The sequence below is a fragment of the Orycteropus afer genome, unplaced genomic scaffold (assembly GCF_000298275.1).
Source record: "Orycteropus afer afer isolate SDZICR_OR568_19922 unplaced genomic scaffold, OryAfe1.0 scaffold00014, whole genome shotgun sequence".
NCBI lineage: Eukaryota > Metazoa > Chordata > Mammalia > Tubulidentata > Orycteropodidae > Orycteropus > Orycteropus afer.
The window spans coordinates 3462090-3481136 of record NW_006921601.1 but is presented as its reverse complement, the minus strand read 5'-3'; the positions used below and the strand labels follow the sequence as shown (position 1 = coordinate 3481136).

General features: G+C 40.5%; 1 protein-coding gene across 1 annotated transcript in view; it reads right to left on the bottom strand.

Annotated features, from left to right (window-relative positions):
* Positions 1-696: 696 nt before the first annotated feature.
* Positions 697-19047, bottom strand: part of SYT9 (synaptotagmin 9) — a 213628-nt gene continuing 195277 nt past the window's right edge. Inside the window, exons 4-7 of the mRNA XM_007956590.2 lie at positions 4914-5034; positions 3060-3231; positions 894-1023; positions 697-714 (exon numbers count right to left, since the gene is read on the bottom strand). Of these exons, the coding sequence (XP_007954781.1) occupies positions 697-714; positions 894-1023; positions 3060-3231; positions 4914-5034 (441 nt within the window). The remainder of the gene's footprint in view (positions 715-893; positions 1024-3059; positions 3232-4913; positions 5035-19047) is intronic.

Genomic DNA, 19047 nt, shown 5'->3' with positions numbered 1-19047 from the left:
AGAAGCAGCCTAGGTTCTTATTGATCATGCAGCTGCCATAATGCTCTTGAGTGCTTTCCTCTGGACTTTTTTTCATGTAAGAGAGAAAGAGATTTCTATTTCATTCGTTGTTGTGTGTGGTTTGGTTGTTTTGGCTATTTTTGTTATAGGAGCTCTGGTGGTGTAGTGCCTAAGGTATATGACCACTAAACAGAAGGTTGATGGTTCAAACCTACCAGCTATTCCATGGAAGGAAGTCTGGGCAATCTACTCCTGTAAAGATTTACTGTCTCAGAAACCCAAAGGGGATTACTATGAGTCAGAATTGACATTTTTTGTCATGGGTAGTTAAATATGATCCTAACCAACTTGCTCAGAATCACAGGTTAATGCCACAGCCACACCTAGAATCCAGGTCTCTTCTCTCCCAGTCCAGGGTTCTATCTGAAATCTGGTGTGAGTCACTATTTGATTCTCAACACTTGGTCAGAACCTGCAAATGACCTCTAAATGACAACCCAAAGCCATAGCATGTAATCAGAGACTCTTGGTACACATTTTTAAAAGACCAAAGTTAGAGATGGATTCCTGATCAATGCTCAAAACCTACCAGACTGGCAGTGAGCACAAGACTCAACCTCAGATTGAATGCAAGTCTCCAGGGCCCCAGGAAATAAAGCCAGGGAAACCCTTCTGTAACTGTAGGTCCTAGAGTGGTCACAGTCTTGGTGGCTCCTGGATTGAAACAGGAAGAATTCTTAAAAGAAAAGAATTCTCACATGTCTTACAGGCCAAGAAACGGAAAAAAGAAGCAAGGACCAAAGTGGACATATATTTTCTTTTCTTTTTTTTTTTTAAGATTGCAATAGGAAAGCATCTATCCTCCTTCAAACTGGAGCATGTGGGGGTCTTACCTCTACCAAGGAATGCCAATGTGCGATGGGCTTCCGAGGATATGACAACATTTCACTCCAGTGGTCTCTGCCCAGCCTCTCAGCTTCGTTGCCTACTTGACACACGCCGATGATCTCATTGTGACCTACACTGTGAAAATGGCCCACAATAGGTTTTTCTTAAAATTTTGGTATATAAGAGCAAAATCTTCTCAAACTGAGGAAAGACTTGGGGAGGATTGGTTCCTTTTGTTCCCAAACTTAAAACTATAGGCCAAGCTTCAACAAACCAACAGGACTTGGGGTCTAATATTATGCTTAAAGACCCAGAGAGGAAGAGCAGAGTCTGGCCTTCATACACCCTGGCTTTTCACTGTTCCCCAGAACCTCCTCCTCAGTGGGCTCCTTGATGCATGCTAAAGTTCTGCATGCTTTGGTTCTGGAATTAGGTTGTTTTCTGGGCCTCCAACTCCATGTAATGAAAAGGGGGCCATGTGAAAGGAGTTTCATGCAATAATGGATACTCAAGCTCCCACAAACAGCAACCAAGAGTAGGTAAGGAAGCAGCTCCATGGCTGGCAGCTGTAGTCTTGAGCTCACAAAGGGGACAGAGTAGAAGGACCTCCTGGCTTCTCTTCTCAGCCAAGCTTAGTTTCTGTAACCCAACATTAATTCCCAACTATACAAAGATACTTAGGGCCTTTATCCTTAAGGCTAATATTTCTGAAACTTTTCCTGAGTGGGTCCCTTTCTTGGGCCAATTTTTTTCATTGTCAATTCTTGTTAGAAAGTTCCTGGCATAATTGTCATGATATGGCCCATCCTTTAACTCTTTGACATCTAAACTCACAGCCTTTTTTTTTTTTTTTTTTTGTCTTCCTGCATACATGAGTGATTTTTTTCCTCCTTCAATTTGTGTGTGTGAAGGATATTTTATCCTATGCTTATTAAAATCAGTTATATGCAAAAGCCCCATGAATTCTGCCATGGATTTTTCCAGGCCAGATTTATGAGTTTACTGAGAATTAAATTGAAGCAGAGCTCAGATAATCAGATTTGTTGAAGCAGAGAAACTTGGCAATATCTTGAAAAATGCTGGCATAGCCTTCCACGATTGGTGGGCAATGTCCCCTCCCGTGGCCAGACACTATCGGTGTAGTGTGCTGCCTGGAGGAGACAGGACAAGGTCTAGTGACCAGCATGGGCTGTCACACCCATGGGCAGCTGAGCCAACCCACATGCTCCTTGGATTGAGAGATAGTCATGTTTTACAGACATGTCTCCAAACATCTGCTGGAGAGAGTGTTTAGAGCACAGGCTGCCTTAATGACAATGTTTTGGTGGTATATGGGAAAATTTTTTCAGCTAAAAATAGTTAACTGTAAGATTATATTAGAAGTCAGAATGATTTTTTATTTTTGTGCCCAGACCACGTGGGAGGTTTCCAATTAAAAAGAGACTTTGCATTTCAGTCTAATGACTGGTTTAACATGTATAATTCCCTGTTGGTACTTCCATTGCATATTAAAATGACTGTTTTTCAAATCTGTCCTTTAAATACACAATTGGCTACAACGCAGACTATAAATATCTCTTCTGTGCTGTATTAATTAAAAAGTTGAGCATCTTATACATTTTAATGTACCCTGTCATCCATACTGATTCTAGCATTTTCAAGAGAACATTTCTGTGTTTGCTTTCAGATTTAAGTGGATGGAAATGATCTTTATTAAACACTTAGGGAGAAGGAAAAAAAATGAAGTTATGAATTTTAAAATGTTGATAGTCTGGTTAAAGTAATCATTCTGCTGTTTTGGGTGGAATCTTTCCAATGAAGGGCAGACAGGAGTGCCTGAGAGAAGAAGATAAGACTGTAGGGCCTCAGTTCTAGGAGGAACACAGACAGTGAAAGGGGAAGAAGCAGGGTTAGGGGGAGATGGAAGAGGAGAAAGAAAGAAGAAAGGGGAGGAAGAGAACAGAAGGGCAGAGAGGTACATGGGTAGTCTGACTTTGCAGCATAATCCGGAAAACGGTGACTTCTTGTGAATCTGCTTTGACCTATTGCTCATTTGACTAGCTTCCTGCAGACTGGGACACCAACTAAGAAGCTATGGACTGTGCATCCCTCTGCCTTCCCTGCTCTGGGCACAGCCAACTTGTACTAAGAGAGAGCTTCAGGAATCTCACCGGTCGTAGTCCATGACTGCTATGGACAAGTGGATTTGGTCAATGTTCTCAGGAGGGACATCAAAGACTATGGCTTCATTGTAAACAGGATTCAGCGTGTTTCTCTTGGTGGATGTTTTCCTCTTCTTCAGCCGCCTGCCATCACACATCAGTGAGACTTTCACGTAGGGATCTGTACAGACCATGAGAAGCAGGGGTACTGTGAGAATAAATGCAGATTTAGTCTGGCAGCTGTGTCTTTATGAGTTTTCCTAGACTATGATGTGCAGAGGCATGCTGGTGGTGCAGTGATTAAGAGCTTGGCTGCTAACCGAAAGGTCAGTGGTTGAACTCACCAGCTGCTCCTTGGGAAAGAGATGTGGCAGTCTAATCTTCCCTAAAGATTACAGCCTAGGAAGCACTATGGGAAAATTCTTATAGGGTCACTGTGAGTTGGGTTATGAGTTGGGATAAATTCAACAATATTCAGTAACAACAACATGATATGGAGAATTCCTTTACTTGCCCATGAACTGGAGTTGGAGAATTTTAATTAATAAGCTGCCTAGATAATAATTAGAGTTAGGATAATTAAGTCATTCATTCAGGAAAAAGCATAGGACAGTGTCTCCTCAAAAAGCATGAAATTTAAATATAGTGTGAAAACATCTGTTGCCTAATTAGAAAACATTCCAGTTAGAATTCAAGACCTGGCTGGCTGCAATAGTAGGAAAACAGGTATTTCCAAGGCCTAGAGAAACAGGCTGCAGGGCCCAGGCCTGAGTCATCCTAGGGAATTGTTTCCCATAGATCAAGATTTTAAGGAAGGGGAAAACAGAGTTTCTAGAGAACAGGGAGGACATCTGGGGGTAAATTAAGGTAGCCTCAGCCCTTACTGCTACCAGCAGTCAGGCTGCAAAAGAGGAAGCAGTCAGCATGTCAAGCAGAGAAAGGAAGCAGGCTTGCTGGTGAAGAAAGCCTGTGATGGGGGCCGTGACAAGGCTGGCCTCTGCTCCAGGCAGGGCTCTCCTGATCTCACAGGTTTCCTCACTATGCTCCTGCTCAGTGGGGAATTCTTCTTCTCTTTTCGCCCGCCTGTATAGCCATGTTTTACACTGACTCCCATACACCGCCCAAGAGGGACTTAAAGGGCCAAAAGGACCACATCTTTTTTCTTCTTAGGAAAACACTGAAGTATAGGAAGCAGAATACACTGCATCTGATGTTCTTTGACTTCAACGATTGTGAGCCAGTGTACTGGCGCTCTGTGACCACATTTAGGGGCCCTCCACTGGTGTGACTTGTGTCGATGGAACTGCACATTGGGGCATTTCTTGGGGTGGGGGCAGACTTTTGGTAGAGCTTAGAATTTAAATGAACATGCACTTAAAAACCAAACTGATGGGCCTTTCCTAAAGAAATAGGATTGTCTTCAATCTTCAGTAAGACTGAGATGATAACTGCTCATATCTGAGAGAAGACCCAGTTAGATATGCTGTACCAGCATGTGCAAAACCATAGGTCTAGTTACAATTATGGTGAAGGAGAAGACCTATGAAAGAATAATAACAATAATAGTAACACTGATAACTAACACTACGTAGCATTTATTACTACCACACATTGTCCTTAAAGTTTTATCAATCTAACAATAACCTAATGAGCCAGATACTACTACTATTCTCCTTTTATAGATGAGGAATCAGAAGCTCAGAGAGGTTAAGTGCTTTGTCCAAATTCATACAGTAATAGGTGGTAGGACTGGGTTTAATACCCAGGATATTTGGTTCCAGAGTCTAAGCACTTTACTACTGTACTAGAAACTTCATAAGGTTTAGAAGTACATGAGGATGGCTGAATTTGAGAATGTCTCACCTGATGCTCCTGTTATATCCATTGCCTTTAAGTTCCTTGCTTTTATAATGGTAATTGTCAGCCTGCCAGCAGTTGGAAGATAGCAGAGGGAAAACATCAATTCTCCAAGATCCACATTGTCCTGTTGAGTAAACACAAACTGAAACATTAGAAAGTGTCTTCAGTCTGATGTGCAAAAGGATCAGCCACAGGGCAGCATTGGGAGAGATAGGCTGACTCTTTCACTCATCTCATGAATCCTTGGTGCCTCTTCTCTTTATGTCAGTTGTGCAGAAATAATAAATCCCTGCCTTTTGGGAGCTCCTAACCTAAGGAGGCACAGTGTGTCTTTGGATGGCAAAGCTGTGGGGTGGTCCTGGGGCACTGTCACCATTTTTCCACCACATGTAGACCTGTAAAACCTCACAAGAGTGTACGTCAACCAGATCACAACCCCAGTGCAGAGGTTCCCCACCCCATCCTCCAAACAGCCTTAACAAAGCACCATGAAATCCCTCACAGGGCTCTACTTACATCCCACAACCCACACCCAGCTTCCAGGGCAGAGCTCCCAGTACTGTACACCCGTGCTCTCATGCCCCGCCCCCTGCCCCAGCCCCCATGTGGTGCCTTAGCCTTTCTCTCAAGCCTACACAAATTCCCATACAGGAGGAGCCTGGGTGACACAAGCAATTTGTGATTGGCTAAATGTTGGTAGTTTGAACCTAACCAGTGGCTCTGTGGAAGAAAGGGCTGGCAAGAGGCTCCCATCAAGAATAGAGTCAAGAAAACTCAATGAGGCCATTGTATTCTATAACATAGAGGGTCCCCATATTAATCATTACAACCACAGAAATTTGACCTAACACTAAATTCTCATACACAGCCTCTTAAGGAGACCCTCCCTGCCCCAACAAACTTTTCAACTTAGCCTCCACCACAGTTTCTCACACAGTCCCCACACAGGTCCACAAAGTCCCCTATGGAACCTTGAACAGCCCTCCAAATAGTCATTCTCCGTGTATGCCCTGCCTATACACCCCCAAAAATGCCTCTTGTTAAAGAAAGAAATTGAAGACTAGGCTGACTGATTCTTCTCAGAGCATAGGAAAACTCACAGAAAGTTTGTAGCATATACCCAAGAACAGGTAGGTAGAAATATACCCAAGTATACTGTGGAATATACCCAAGTATACTGTGGAATATACCCAAGAACAGATAAACAGAATTATGGGAGTCATGGTGCCTATAAAATGGCACAAATCCTCCTTTGTGACAAGACATCTGTTAAACATAAACTTGCTCAAAGTTTACCCTGGGCAAAGAATTTAACTTTACTCAAAATAATATGGCTTTTCCCCCTTATTTCCTGAGAGACAACTTTGAAACAATTACTGAGTAATTAGGTACCTTTATACTTAAAGCCACTGGGCTACACCTGAGGGTTTGTGCAAATAAGCAGGGGGCTGGTTAGGCCACCTGATGGCCTGATATTAACTGACCTCAGGGAGGGAGGGGAGCATGAGTCAATCAGTCATGCCAAAAGTGGTGGCTGTTGTTACGTGCCATGGAGTCATCACCGGCTCATAGGAATCTTATGCACAGCAGAATGAAACACTGCCCAGTCCTGTGCCAGCCTCACAATCCCTGCTGTACCTGAGGCCATTGTTGCAGCCACTGTGTCAGTCCATCTCATTGAGGGCCTTCCCCTTTTTTGTTGACCCTCCACTTTACCAAGCATGATATCCTTCTCCAGGGAATCATTCCTCCTGACAACATGACCAAAGTAGGTGAGACGAAGTCTGGCCATTCTCTCTTCCAAGAGCATTCCGGCTGCACTTCTTCCAGGACAGATTTGTTAGTCCTTCTTTTAGCAGTCCATGGTACTCTTAGCTTTTTCTCCAACACCACAACTCAAAAGCATTAGCTTTTCTTCGGTCTCCCTTATTCGTTGTCCACCTCTCACATATGCATAAGAGACGAGTGAAAATATCACGGTTTGGGTTAGGTACACCTTAGTCCTCAAGGAGACGTCTTTGCTCTTCATCACTTGAAAAAGCTCTTTTACAGCAGATTTGCCCAATACGTTGTCTGATGTCTTGACTGCTGTTTATGCCAAAGGTTAGCCAATGGTTAATTTCCTACTCTGTATTTCCCCCTTTTCTCCTTAAAAACTCATTGTAACTGCCTAAGATGAGCCTGTTTCTTTTGAACAAAGTGGTCTTCCTGTATGCATACAGATTAGCTGGTTGAAGAAACCCTATATGCTTTAATTTCTTTCGTGCTTTGATTATTTGACACCTACATGTCCCCTCAAGTTTCCAACAGTACCTCTACACATTCTTCAATACCTCCCCCCAACACACATAGAGCACTTCATAACACCCTCCCTTCCCCCGAAGCACTGTGCACAACCTGGTCCACACCACCTGTGCAGACCAGCACCTGGCTCCACCAGACCTGCAAACACTTACTCCCTCATAGCTCTGTAGAAAGCCCCTGCACAAGCCTGACAGCAGGAACCATAGGCTCCCACACATCCACACACCTGACATACCTGAACACTCGCCTGGTCCCACCCAGCCATGGACAGAGCCCCCACACTGTCACCACACAGTTTCCCAGGGAGAGGTGACAAGATCCAGACCCGCAGGTGCCCTGCTGCCTGCCCTTTAGGGCTCCCAGTTTTGCCGTAGCTCTTTTCTTCCCTTAGTGTGTCTCTAAGGAGCTCCAATTTCCCTCTGCAGGGAAGACATCTCCTCAGGCAGTTTGTAGCCATTCAAATAGGTCAGGAGACACATTCTCTTTCTCCTTTTTAGCTGAGAGAGAATGTAACCAGAAAGGAGAAAAAAAAAGCCAGTTAATTTAGTTTCATTTTCTGAGAGATACCTGAGGTTATTGAGCTGGGTGCCTGTGTCTAATTAATACAGTTTCACACCGACAATTCTCTGGGGAGTCAGGATTTCACCCACAACATCCACAGCTTACCCTCCCCTTTTCAATTCTCTAAGGATGTTTTTATTTTTACAAGCACAGATTCAGCTCTGGAAGGTCACCTTGCTCAACCTCCCTGACTTGACTGCTTCCATAGGAAGATGAGGCAAAGGGAATCTATTTGGTCGCTGAGGTAAATGGATTGCTCAGTACCTTCATGCATCCCTTGCCTTGCATGAATTACCTCACCTTGCAAACCAGGTTCTCCTGGTTCCTTGAGCCCTGACCTCAAGAGGCACAGGTGGCTGGGCCCTTCCCTTTGTGTGGGGGGTGCAGAGTGGGACTAGAGTTGTACAGGAGTGGGCGTATCACATGGACAGGCACTGCATTATTTTGAGGTGCTAAGTTTCCTCCTGCAGGAGAAGAGTCTGCCTTGATAGAAGAGAGAATATTTGACCCTCTCAGGAAGCCAGACTTCAGGTTTCAGGCAAGGAGTTGGTGGCAGAAGGGAAAGGAGGCTGCAGCTGTCCCCAAGATTCATCCTTTTCCTTCCTTACTCCCAGACTCCTTCCTTTACTCTTTGATGTCTCTTGTCTGCCTTAAACAGGTGCTTGCTCTTCCCTCACAGGATTTTTCACCGTACCTAGCACTCTCCTTCTCTCCCCTCATCCAGCCCAGAAAACTTTGTTTGACAAAGTAAATGGAAGAGTAATCAAAATCATGCCTATGAAACTTCAGAATCACTAATTCTTTCAGCAAATATTTCCTGAGGTCCCTCAATATGCAGATGCTCTGTGGCAGTCAGGATATAAAAGTACAGACAGTCCAGCCTGTCCTCAAGATTGATGCATATAATTAAATGTGACGTGTCATATAACCTATGTGCTACTAATATGTTGTTTTTCCCAACATGAACTCTTTTCACAAATATTTGTATCATGTTGCTGTTTAATCATGAGATAAAATAAATATAACTGAATTTCAGACTTGGTGATAGATTCAGAATGTGAACTAGGGCTAAAGAAAACAACAGCATATTAAAGAAAGTTATCAAAGAGAAAATGCTTGGTTTTTCAAGTGTTTTAAAAGGAAACCTCTTTTGAAGTTTTCTAAAGTATGAATTAATAAGTGATGATGTAAATTCAAATACAGAAAATTTGAAGTACACAATAAAAATAATCCAATCTCCTTCCATAGTGATACTGCCTCAGAAACCCAAGGAGGGGTCGCTATGAGTCAGATCTGACTCGATGGCAGTGGGTTTTTTTCCTCATAGATGGAGTCCCTGGTGTCGTAAATGGTTAGGATGCTTAGCTGCCAAATGAAAGGCTGCAGGTTGGATTCTACCCAGAGGAGCCTCAGAAGAAAGGCCTGGAAATACACTTGTGAAAATCAGCCACTGAAAACCCTATGAAGCACTGTTCCACTGTGATACACAGGGCATGGCCATGAGTCAGGGTCAACTGGATGGCAACTGTATATATATACATACACACACATACATATCTCTATGTCACTCCTCTCTCCAGAGTAAAACCACAGGTGAGGGTTGCTCTTTTCCAAGTGCTATGTGAGAGTTGACTCTGCAGTGGTGAATAACACACATGGTCCACTGAGGGGAAACAGGCTAGTCCTGGGCACCTAATGCTAACTCTGCTTCCTCATAGGGGACATCAATTTTGAGTCAAGAACGTGTAGATCCTGTAGAACCCTCACAGAGAGCCAGACACTGTGGGAGAGAGAGCCAATGGATCTACCAACTCAGGACCATAAGACTGGGGACACAAGATTCAATTGGCACAATAAAATACATAAAAATCTTGTTCTACAACCTACGTTAGTGAGTAGCAACTGGGGTCTTAAAAGCTTTCAAGCAGCCATCTAAGATGCAGCTAATGGTCTCCTATTGTTGGAAGCGAAGAAGAGTGCAAAAAAGAAAAACAAACAAACAAAAAACCAAGTACATTTGGAAGCAATCAGCCCTAGGACATGATGGACCTCGAGACCCGAAGAACCGGATGGTGCCTGGCTACCATCTAGTTATGCCAGCCACTTAGGAAAGGATCAAAACTGGAGATCCTGGATAGAGTGGGAAGAAAAATGTGGAGCAGAATCCCAAAACACAATGATGACCAGAATTACTGGTCGGATGGACTCTGGTGGGACGCCCAATACTATGGCCCTGGGATACACTTTGGGCCTGGAATAAAACTCACTACCAGTGGCTGGCTCTCAGCCCAATAGTAAATAAGACATACACGCAGCCCACTCAACCTAGGGTGATGCACTCACCTGCTCTACGGAGATGCATACTTTGGAGCAATTGACCACGGGGCATCAGAGGGGCAGCATAGGCATTGAGGAAATGCAGGACACACAGCAGTGCATAACTATGAGGGGCACGGGGCAGGGCTTACTGGGCAGGGTGGGGAGGAGAATGGGGTCAGGCTGAGGATGGTCATTGGGGAGTGAAACCAAATGTACACGAAATGTTGAATGTAAAACAAACTCTGCTCTATAAACTTGCACCTAAAGCACAATTAAAAAAAAAAAGAACCTGTAGATCCTGATGTCTGTAAACATTTCCCGCAACCAGTGTGTATTAGTTTCCTAGGGCTGTCACAACAAATTACCACAAACTGGGTGGGTTAAAACAACAGAAATGTATTCTCTCACAGTTCTGAAGGCTAGAAGTCCTAAATCAAGGTGTTAGAAGGACCATGGTCTCTCAGAAGGCTCTAGGAGAGGAATTTTTCCTTGCCTTTTCTAGCTTCTGGCAGCCCCAGGTGCTCCTTGGATTATGCTTCATAACTCTAATCTCTGCCTCTGTCCTCACATGACCATCTTCCCTCTGCATCTCTGTGTATCTCTGTTTGTGTGTCTGTTTTATTTTATTATAAGGACTGCAGGTATAAAGAGATTAGGGTCTATTATATTCTAGTATGACTTCATGTTAACTAACTACATTTGCAACAACAATCCTATTTCCACATAAGGTCACATTCTGAGGTTCCAGATATTAGATCTTCAGCTTATCTATTTTTGGGGGACATAATGTAACTCATAACACAGTGACTTTCAACCAGGAGCAGTTTTGCTTGCACAAGGAATAGGGGTGGCAAAAAGCATTTGTGCTTGACTACTAACCTAAAGGCTGGAGGGTCAAACCACTTAGCAGTGTGTGGATGAAAGGCATGGAGATCCGCTTCCGTAAAGATTACAGACAAGAAAAGCCTATGGGCTGTTCTACTCTGTAAAACAAGGGATCACCCTGAGTCAGAATCAACTCAACCGCAATGGGTTTTTACAGGCATGTTATGATTGGAAGAAGCTGTTACTGACATCAAGTGGGTAGAAAATGCCGTCCCAGGATAGGGCTGCCTCCCACTATGAAGAATCATCTGGTCCAAAATGTCAAAAGGTTGAGAATCTCAGCCTTATACAGAAGTGCTTAGATTTTGAGTGAAAAATTTTTCTGGAATGCTAATAAAACCAAAACCAAACAAACCTTCACTGCCATAGAGTCAGACCCGACTCAGAGCAACCCCTCCTTGGGTTTGCAAGGCGGTATCACTACAGAAGTAGATTGCTCAACCTTCCTTCCGAGGAGAGGCTGGTGGGTTTGAACTGCTAGGCTTCTGGTTAGCAGTCAAATGCCTTAGGCACTACGCCACCAGAGCTCCTAATAAAAGTTGATAGAAAAGGGTGGTGGGGTATTTGGCTTCTTTTTCAATTATGTAGAGGTTTTGCTGGCAATTAAGTGCCCTTGAAAGTACAAGGGGAAGACAAACGCCATATAAATTTGCTCCAGTTTTGTATGCTCAAGTTCAGTACTGTTGACAAGATATACTGGAAATTTATAGGAAATATGTGTGAATTCTCTACCTGCCAATGCATAACTCTGTCTGTGATTTGCTTACCTGGTCTATGTTAGCTGTAGTTTTGCTGTGGTTGTTGTTTTGGCTAGCATACTTCTTCATTCCTCTTTTTGGGTTCTTCTAGTGAATTTCCTAACTCCATGAAGTTCTAGAAGGGCTGCTGCAGGAATTCAGACTGGTCAAAATATTCAGGTCCCTGTCCACTTTTACTATTCAGAGATGGGCAGTGCCATTTAGAGTCTTTCCTGGGATTGAAACATTGATACTGGGAAAGAGAAATTCTCATTCCATTTGTTATAAGGTTGTTATACTATATATGAAGTGGTATAATATGGCTTAGAGTTAAATTACATAAGTTAAAGATGTATACTAGAAATCTTTCCCTCAAAATTACTAAATTAACACAACAAAGAATTACAGCTAATAAGCCAACCAAACCATACCAAATCCACTGCTGTCGAGTAGATGATGATTTACAGTGATCCTGTAGGGCAGAGTAAAGAGCTCTGGTGGCACAGTGCCTAATGCCTTTGACTGCTAACCAGAAGGTTGGTAGTTCAAACCCAAGAGCTGCTCTGTGGAAGGAAGATGGTGCTATCTACCTCTATAAAGATTTACTGTCTTGGAAACACAATGGGGGTTGCTATGAGTCAGAAATGACTTCATGGCAGTGGTATTTCTTTTTTTCTTTAATAGGACAGAATAGAATTGCTTGATAGGGTTCCCAAAGCTGTGAATCTTTACAGAAGAAGACTGCCACATCTTTGTCCTGTGGAGTGTCTGGTGGGTTTGAACCACCAACCTTTCAGTTGGCATCCAAGTGCTGTAACCACTGAGCAGCTACGGTTCATAATAAATCAACAAAAAAGGGATAAAATAGATGCTTAAAAATACTTAATCCAAAATAAGGCAGAAAAAGAGGGAAAAGGAAACAAAATCAGATGAGACAAGCAGAAAACAAATAACAAATGACAAATTAGGTTTTGTCTTCTAGGTTTATCGCCTTGAGTTCAAAGAATATGCTGTGATCAACCATTTAAAATTTTATTCTGTTCTACTAATTTGTACTCAAATGCACCAGAAAATAAGGTCTACTCTCTATTTGTAGAGGACACATTTCTATATATCTATTAAGTGAACTTTGTTAACTTTGTATTCAAATCCTCTTTATTCTATAGTTAAACATTTATGCTCTGTGTTTTAAAGTATTGTTTCTTGCTATACCAGTATGTTTCAAAACCAAATTATTAACATTTAAATTATGGTTAAAATTTTTTCATTTCTTTGTTCACTGCAGTTTCTTGAATCCCACACCATGCCTCTTTTTTAGATAATTTTTTTGTTTTTGAGTACGTCCTTGAAGATTTTTGAGGGTCCTTGGGCGTTCACAGATAGTCTGAAAAATATTTGTTCTCTAATTCTTAAAAGAAAGTTGGTGGGGCACAGAATTTATGTTAAAATTATTTTATCTTAGAATCATTTTACAATTTTACATTCACAGTATCTTCCAGTACTTCATGTTCCAGCTGACATGTTTGATACCATTCCTTTGTAGGTTTTTTTTTTCTCTCTCTCTCAATGAGGTTTTAGAATTGTTTTCTCAAACCTGTATTATGTACTTGTACTTTTAAAAATTTCCCCATTAGATATTTAGGTATCTTGCTACTTTCATTGATCTTGCTTGGTCCTGAGTGATGGATTTAACAAGAATTCTTCGTTATTGCTTTAATCTCTTTGTCTTCAGTTGTCAGTTGATGTATTTGCTTATTTAGGACTTTCTTTTTCATGATTTTGGTTTTCCTCAGATTGTTGGATATCCTTTAATTGCCTATAATTACAATGAAAAGATCAAAGCACAAGTCTTCCAGTTATTTTTGTCCGTGTGGGTTTAGGATTTTTAGTTTCTTGACTATCACTTGGCAGGGAGGCTCTAAAAAGGGAATTTAAAAAAAAAAAAAAGAAGAACCCTCCTTGGGTTTCCGAGGCAGCATCTCTATGGAAGTAGATTGCCCAGTCTTCCTTCCGAGGATTGGCTGGTGGGTTTGAACCACCAGCCTTCTGGTTAGCAGTCAAATGCCTCAGACTTTGATAAGCTAGTCTCCTGAACATTTTTCTAACCATGAGTCAAAATTGACTTGATAACAAATGACAATGAATAAGGAAGACCAAAGAATAATTGATGAATTTAACTTATGGTGTTGGTAAAGAATACTGACTATACCAAGGACTGCCAGAACAACAAACAAATCTGCCTTGGAAGAAGTACAACCAGAATGCTCCTTAGAAGTGAGAACAGCCAGGCTTCTTCTCTTATACTTTGGTCATGTTTTTAAGAGGGACCAGTCCCCGGAGAAGGATTATGCTTGGTAAAGTAGAAGTTAAGTAAAGGAAGGAAAGACCCTTGACAAGACAGACTGACACAATAGGCTCAAGAATGGCAGGGCTTATGAGGATGGTGCAGGAGTGGGCAGTGTTTCATTCTGCTGTACACAGGGTTGCTATGACTTGATACCAACTTGATGACACCTAACAACAATAATGTTGTTGTTGTTGTTATGTTCTGTCGAGTCAGCCGCCACTCATAGCGACCCCTCCTTGGGTTTCCAAGGCAGTATCACTACAGAAGGAGGTTGCCCAACCTTCCTTCCAAGGAGTGGCTGGTGGGTTTGAACCACAACAATAATACAACCATACAATGCCTTCACTTCATCTTGCCTTTTCACACTACCTTCCCGTGGAGAGAGGTGGTCGTGGTCCATATGTTCTTATACGCAACTCTTATACATCCTCATCCAGAGACCAACAGTTGATAACATGGTAGACATTCTGAAAGGAGGTTAGTTAACAGCAGGGCCTGACTGAATGAAAGCTGGCCAAAATGCAATTAAGCTAGAAATAAATAACAAAAATATGAGTAGCATATTCCCTTAGGTTTAGAAACTAAGAAATGCATAGCTAAAAATTCACAAGTCAAAGTAAAAATGTGAAATTAGAAATAAATTGAACTGAATGATAAAAACAGTACATCAAAAGAAGTAGAATGTTGATAAATCTGTATTAGGGGAGATTTATAGCTTTAAATGCATATACTAGAACAAAATAAGGCTGTCAATCAATGGTTGAAGCATCTTTCTGAAGAACTTGGGGAAATAATAACATATTAAACCCAAAGAAAGTAGGAGGAGTGAAATAACAGATGTAAAAGAAGAAATTAATGAAATATAAATCAAACATATTTAGAAAGAATAAAATAATCCAAAAGTTAGCTTTTGGAAAGGCTAATAAAAATTGCCACCCTCTTGTAAGAAAGATAATAAAAGAAAGAGAGCAGAGCAGGAAGAAAGGCACAAACAACCATGTAAGGATTGAAATGTGACATTGCTACAGATTATTGAAATATTAAGAAGGTAATTGATATTGCTATAGATCATTAAATTACTAAAAAGGTAATAAAAGGATTTTATAAAGAACCTATAGATTTTAAAAATTAGATAAGTAGACAGATTCCTAGAAATAAAAAACTTGTAGATATAAAACAAAATATACACTCTGAATTTCTATGGTTCATTAAACAAATCGAATCTGTTAATTAAAAACATTACCACAAAGAAAATTTCAGGCCTAGTTGAGGTCACTGATGAAATCCATAAAGCATTTAAGAAAGAAATAAAGCCAATATCATATAAACATTTTCAGAAAACAAGAAAAGAAGGAATACCTCTCAAATCATTTTTTTTTAAAGTCATCACATTTTGGACACCAAAACTGATCTAGTTCATTACAAGAAAGGTAAAATTATAAGCCAGTCTTACCCACGAACTGAGTTAAAAAAAAAACTTAAGCAATAGTATTAGAAAAACAAATCCAGAAAAACATAAAAAAGATATATATTGCAAACATATCTGGTTTATTTCAAGTTTGTAAAGATGATTTAACATATGAAATTTTAAAAGTATCATTCTTCTCAATAACCGAATAAAGAAAATAAATTCATATAATCATCTAAAAGAACTCAGAAAAATGTTTAGTAAAGTGAAATATTTATTTATCATAAAAATTCTTTGCGGACCAGAGATAAAAGGGGAATTTTTTTTTGTTAAGGGATGATCTAAAAATAAGGCTATAGCAATGTTATACTTAATGGTTAAAATTTGGAAGCTTTTCAATTAATTGGGAGCTCTGGTGGCATAGTGCCTAAGGCATTTGACTGCTAACCAGAAGGCTGGAGGTTCAAACCCACCAGCCACTCCTTGGAAGGACGACTGGGCAATCTATTTCCGTAGAGATAACACCTTAGAAATCCAATGGGGGGGGGGTGTCACTATGAATTGGAATTGATTCAATGGCAGTGAGTTTGAGTTTTCAATTAATGTCAGGAATGAGATAAAGATGTCTTTTACTACTACTTGTATTCAACAGTGTACTTGACATTCTAGCTAATGAAATAAAACATGAAAAAGAAATAAAAGATATAAAGTTTTGATAATGAAGAATTCATTCTGTCATTATTTAGAAATGATATGTGTAACAAAAATAAAATCTACAAATAAATTTTTAAGGATAATAGGCAAGTTTGTAAGATTGATGGATACGTGGTCAATAAAGAAAAATATATTGTATTTTTATAAAGCAGAAAAAAATAGGTAAAAAATAAAACTATATAAACACAATAGCATTTAAAAAATCAAGTATCTTGGAATAATCTACCAAAAATGCCTAGTATTTCTATGCCGAAAAATAATATAGGATTTATCTTGGTTCTCTATTGCTGCTATAACAAAATACCACAAGTGGATGGCTTTAACAAACAGTAATTTATTCTCTAACAGTTTAAGAGGCTAGAAGTATAAGTTCAAAGTGCTGGCTCAAGGTCTCTCAACTTTGGTCTTCAACTCTGCCACCTGTTCTAGGCCCATTGGAGCTGGAGGCCTTTTCTGACTCACAGTTGCTGGCTGCTGAGGCTGATGAACCCAAGATTGCCAGATAAAATGGCATAGTCCCAAGATTAGTAGACAACATGGCAGGCCACTTGTTCAAGTCCATAATGAGTCCCAAACTGTACTTTATTAAAATTAAGAATTTCTGTTCATTAAAGGGTATTAAAGGGAAATTTTTTGAAAAATTGCAGCAACAGGGACATAGTATTGGAATTTCTTCAAATTGCAACATAAAAACAGACAGAGGAACCAGACAGTAAAACCAAGAAAAAACCTTGGAAAACATTTACAGCAAAATTATGTGGCAAGTTCTGGTAAGATGGTGGAATAGGCAGAAAGACTGCACAGACCTTCTTCAAGAAAGAAAAGAGGAACCAATCAACACAGATATAAAAGATAATCCTGGACCCCTGAGCCTCAAAGGGAAGGATATAGAAGTGGACTAAACTCCAACTAGCAGAAAAATTTGCATGAAAACACCAAAATGGGAGACATATGGAGCTGCCATCTGGCAGTGATCCTGACGGCACAGACAGCTTGGATATTGCCGAGTGGTGGTACGACCTAAGAATTAACCTAAGTGTCATCCCTGCTAGACAGGGACTGCATGGAGGACTGCTCTGGTGGCTGGTGAATAAAAGGGGAAGCAATGAAGAGGAAGGCAGGCTGAGCTGTGGACTTTTGCCTGTCCAGAGGGCGCAGCCATTTTGAATGTTTACAAGCTGTTTGACCATTTTGGATATTTAAAGCAACAGTGTTCTCCCAGATTTCAGGGACTTAAGAACAGGCTCAACTTGCCAGGAACTCCAAGGTCATTCCAGACCTGGACAACTGGAAAGGTGAGACATTCCCCTTGTTACTCCTATACTCCATACCCTCTTGATGAACGGAGGTGAGGCACCTTCTAGGCCAGCCGGAATTCCATTCCAGTCTGCCTGCTCGGATGGAGACTGGGTACCCACCCTGCCCCAATTTTTTTTTCATTTTTCTGTTTTTTCATTTGTTTGTTTTTCTCTGTTTTAAAACTACTACTATTATTATTACTTTTGTCCTTTTTACTATTATTCTTATTCTTATTCTTCCCCTCCCATGTTCTAGTTATCAGCTTTTTTTCTTTCTCCTGTTCCCGGTTGCAATTTCTTTCTTTTTTTTTTTTCCCTTTTCCTTCTCATGGTTAACCCCATTCCTTGTTTTTCTTTTTGACGTTTTTCTTATTTTTTTCCTTCATTATTCTCCTTTTCTACCTTTTTTCTCTTATTGCCCTATCCCCAGATACTGCTGGGTTTTTTTTTTTTTTTTCATTTTCCGTTTTTTCTTTTTTTGATTACTATTCCTGTGTGATTACATGGTGTGTTTTTTGTCCATTTGTTTTTACTTTTTTGATGGTTATTCAACTGATATTTTTCTCTGAGTGGAAGCCAGCAACAGTCCCCATACAACACAACCACACTCACACCTCCTGCAGCTTCACTTACTGAGTGAGAGCCATCACTTCCTTCTCTACCAACAGGCCAATGATAAACAACCACCAAGAATATGACTCACTCTTGGCTGCTATTCACAAGCAGTTAACAGAGATCTAAATAAAACAATGCCACAATGTCTCAGAGACAACACACCATCACAGTCCACACAAAGAGGCAAGACAAAGTGATAGAAACAAGGGAGCAGGATACAGACCCAGAACACATCCCTGAGGAAGAAGCAGCATTGGAACTCTCCAATACAGAATTCAAAAGAATTATATTTAGGAATCTTCAAAGGATTGAGAAATAGACCAAGGAAAACACAGACAAAACCCTAGAAGAATTTTAGAAGAAAATACAAGAACAAAATGACAAAATAAATTAAAAATCAGAAACGATTCTAAATCTACAGACAGAAATGCTGAAGATTAATACTAAATTGTCAGAAATAGGGAACACATTGAAAGGGCAAAGGAGTAGAATTGATGCAATGGAAGACGGAATTAATGAGATTGAAGACAAATACCTGAATACTTCCTTGGAAAGGGATAAATCAGAAAAAAGACCAAAACCAAATGAAGAAAGCCTAAGGTTCATGTGGGATACCATCAAAAGAAATGACCTACATGCCACTGGAATTCGAGAAGAGGAAGAGAAAAATAAAACCACTGAGAAAATTGTCCAAGATTTGTTGGAAAATAATTTCCCTGATATGATGAAAGATGAGAATATACCAATTCAGGAAGTCCAATGAACCCCAAACAGGATAGAACCCAAAACAAAATCACCAAGACATATATCATCATCAAACTCATCAAAAACAAAGACAAAGAAAGAATTCTGAAAGCAGCATGGGAAAAACAAAAAGTTACTTACAAAGGACTACCAGTAAGAATAAGCTCTGATTTCTCAGCAGAAACCATACAAATGAGAAGGCAAT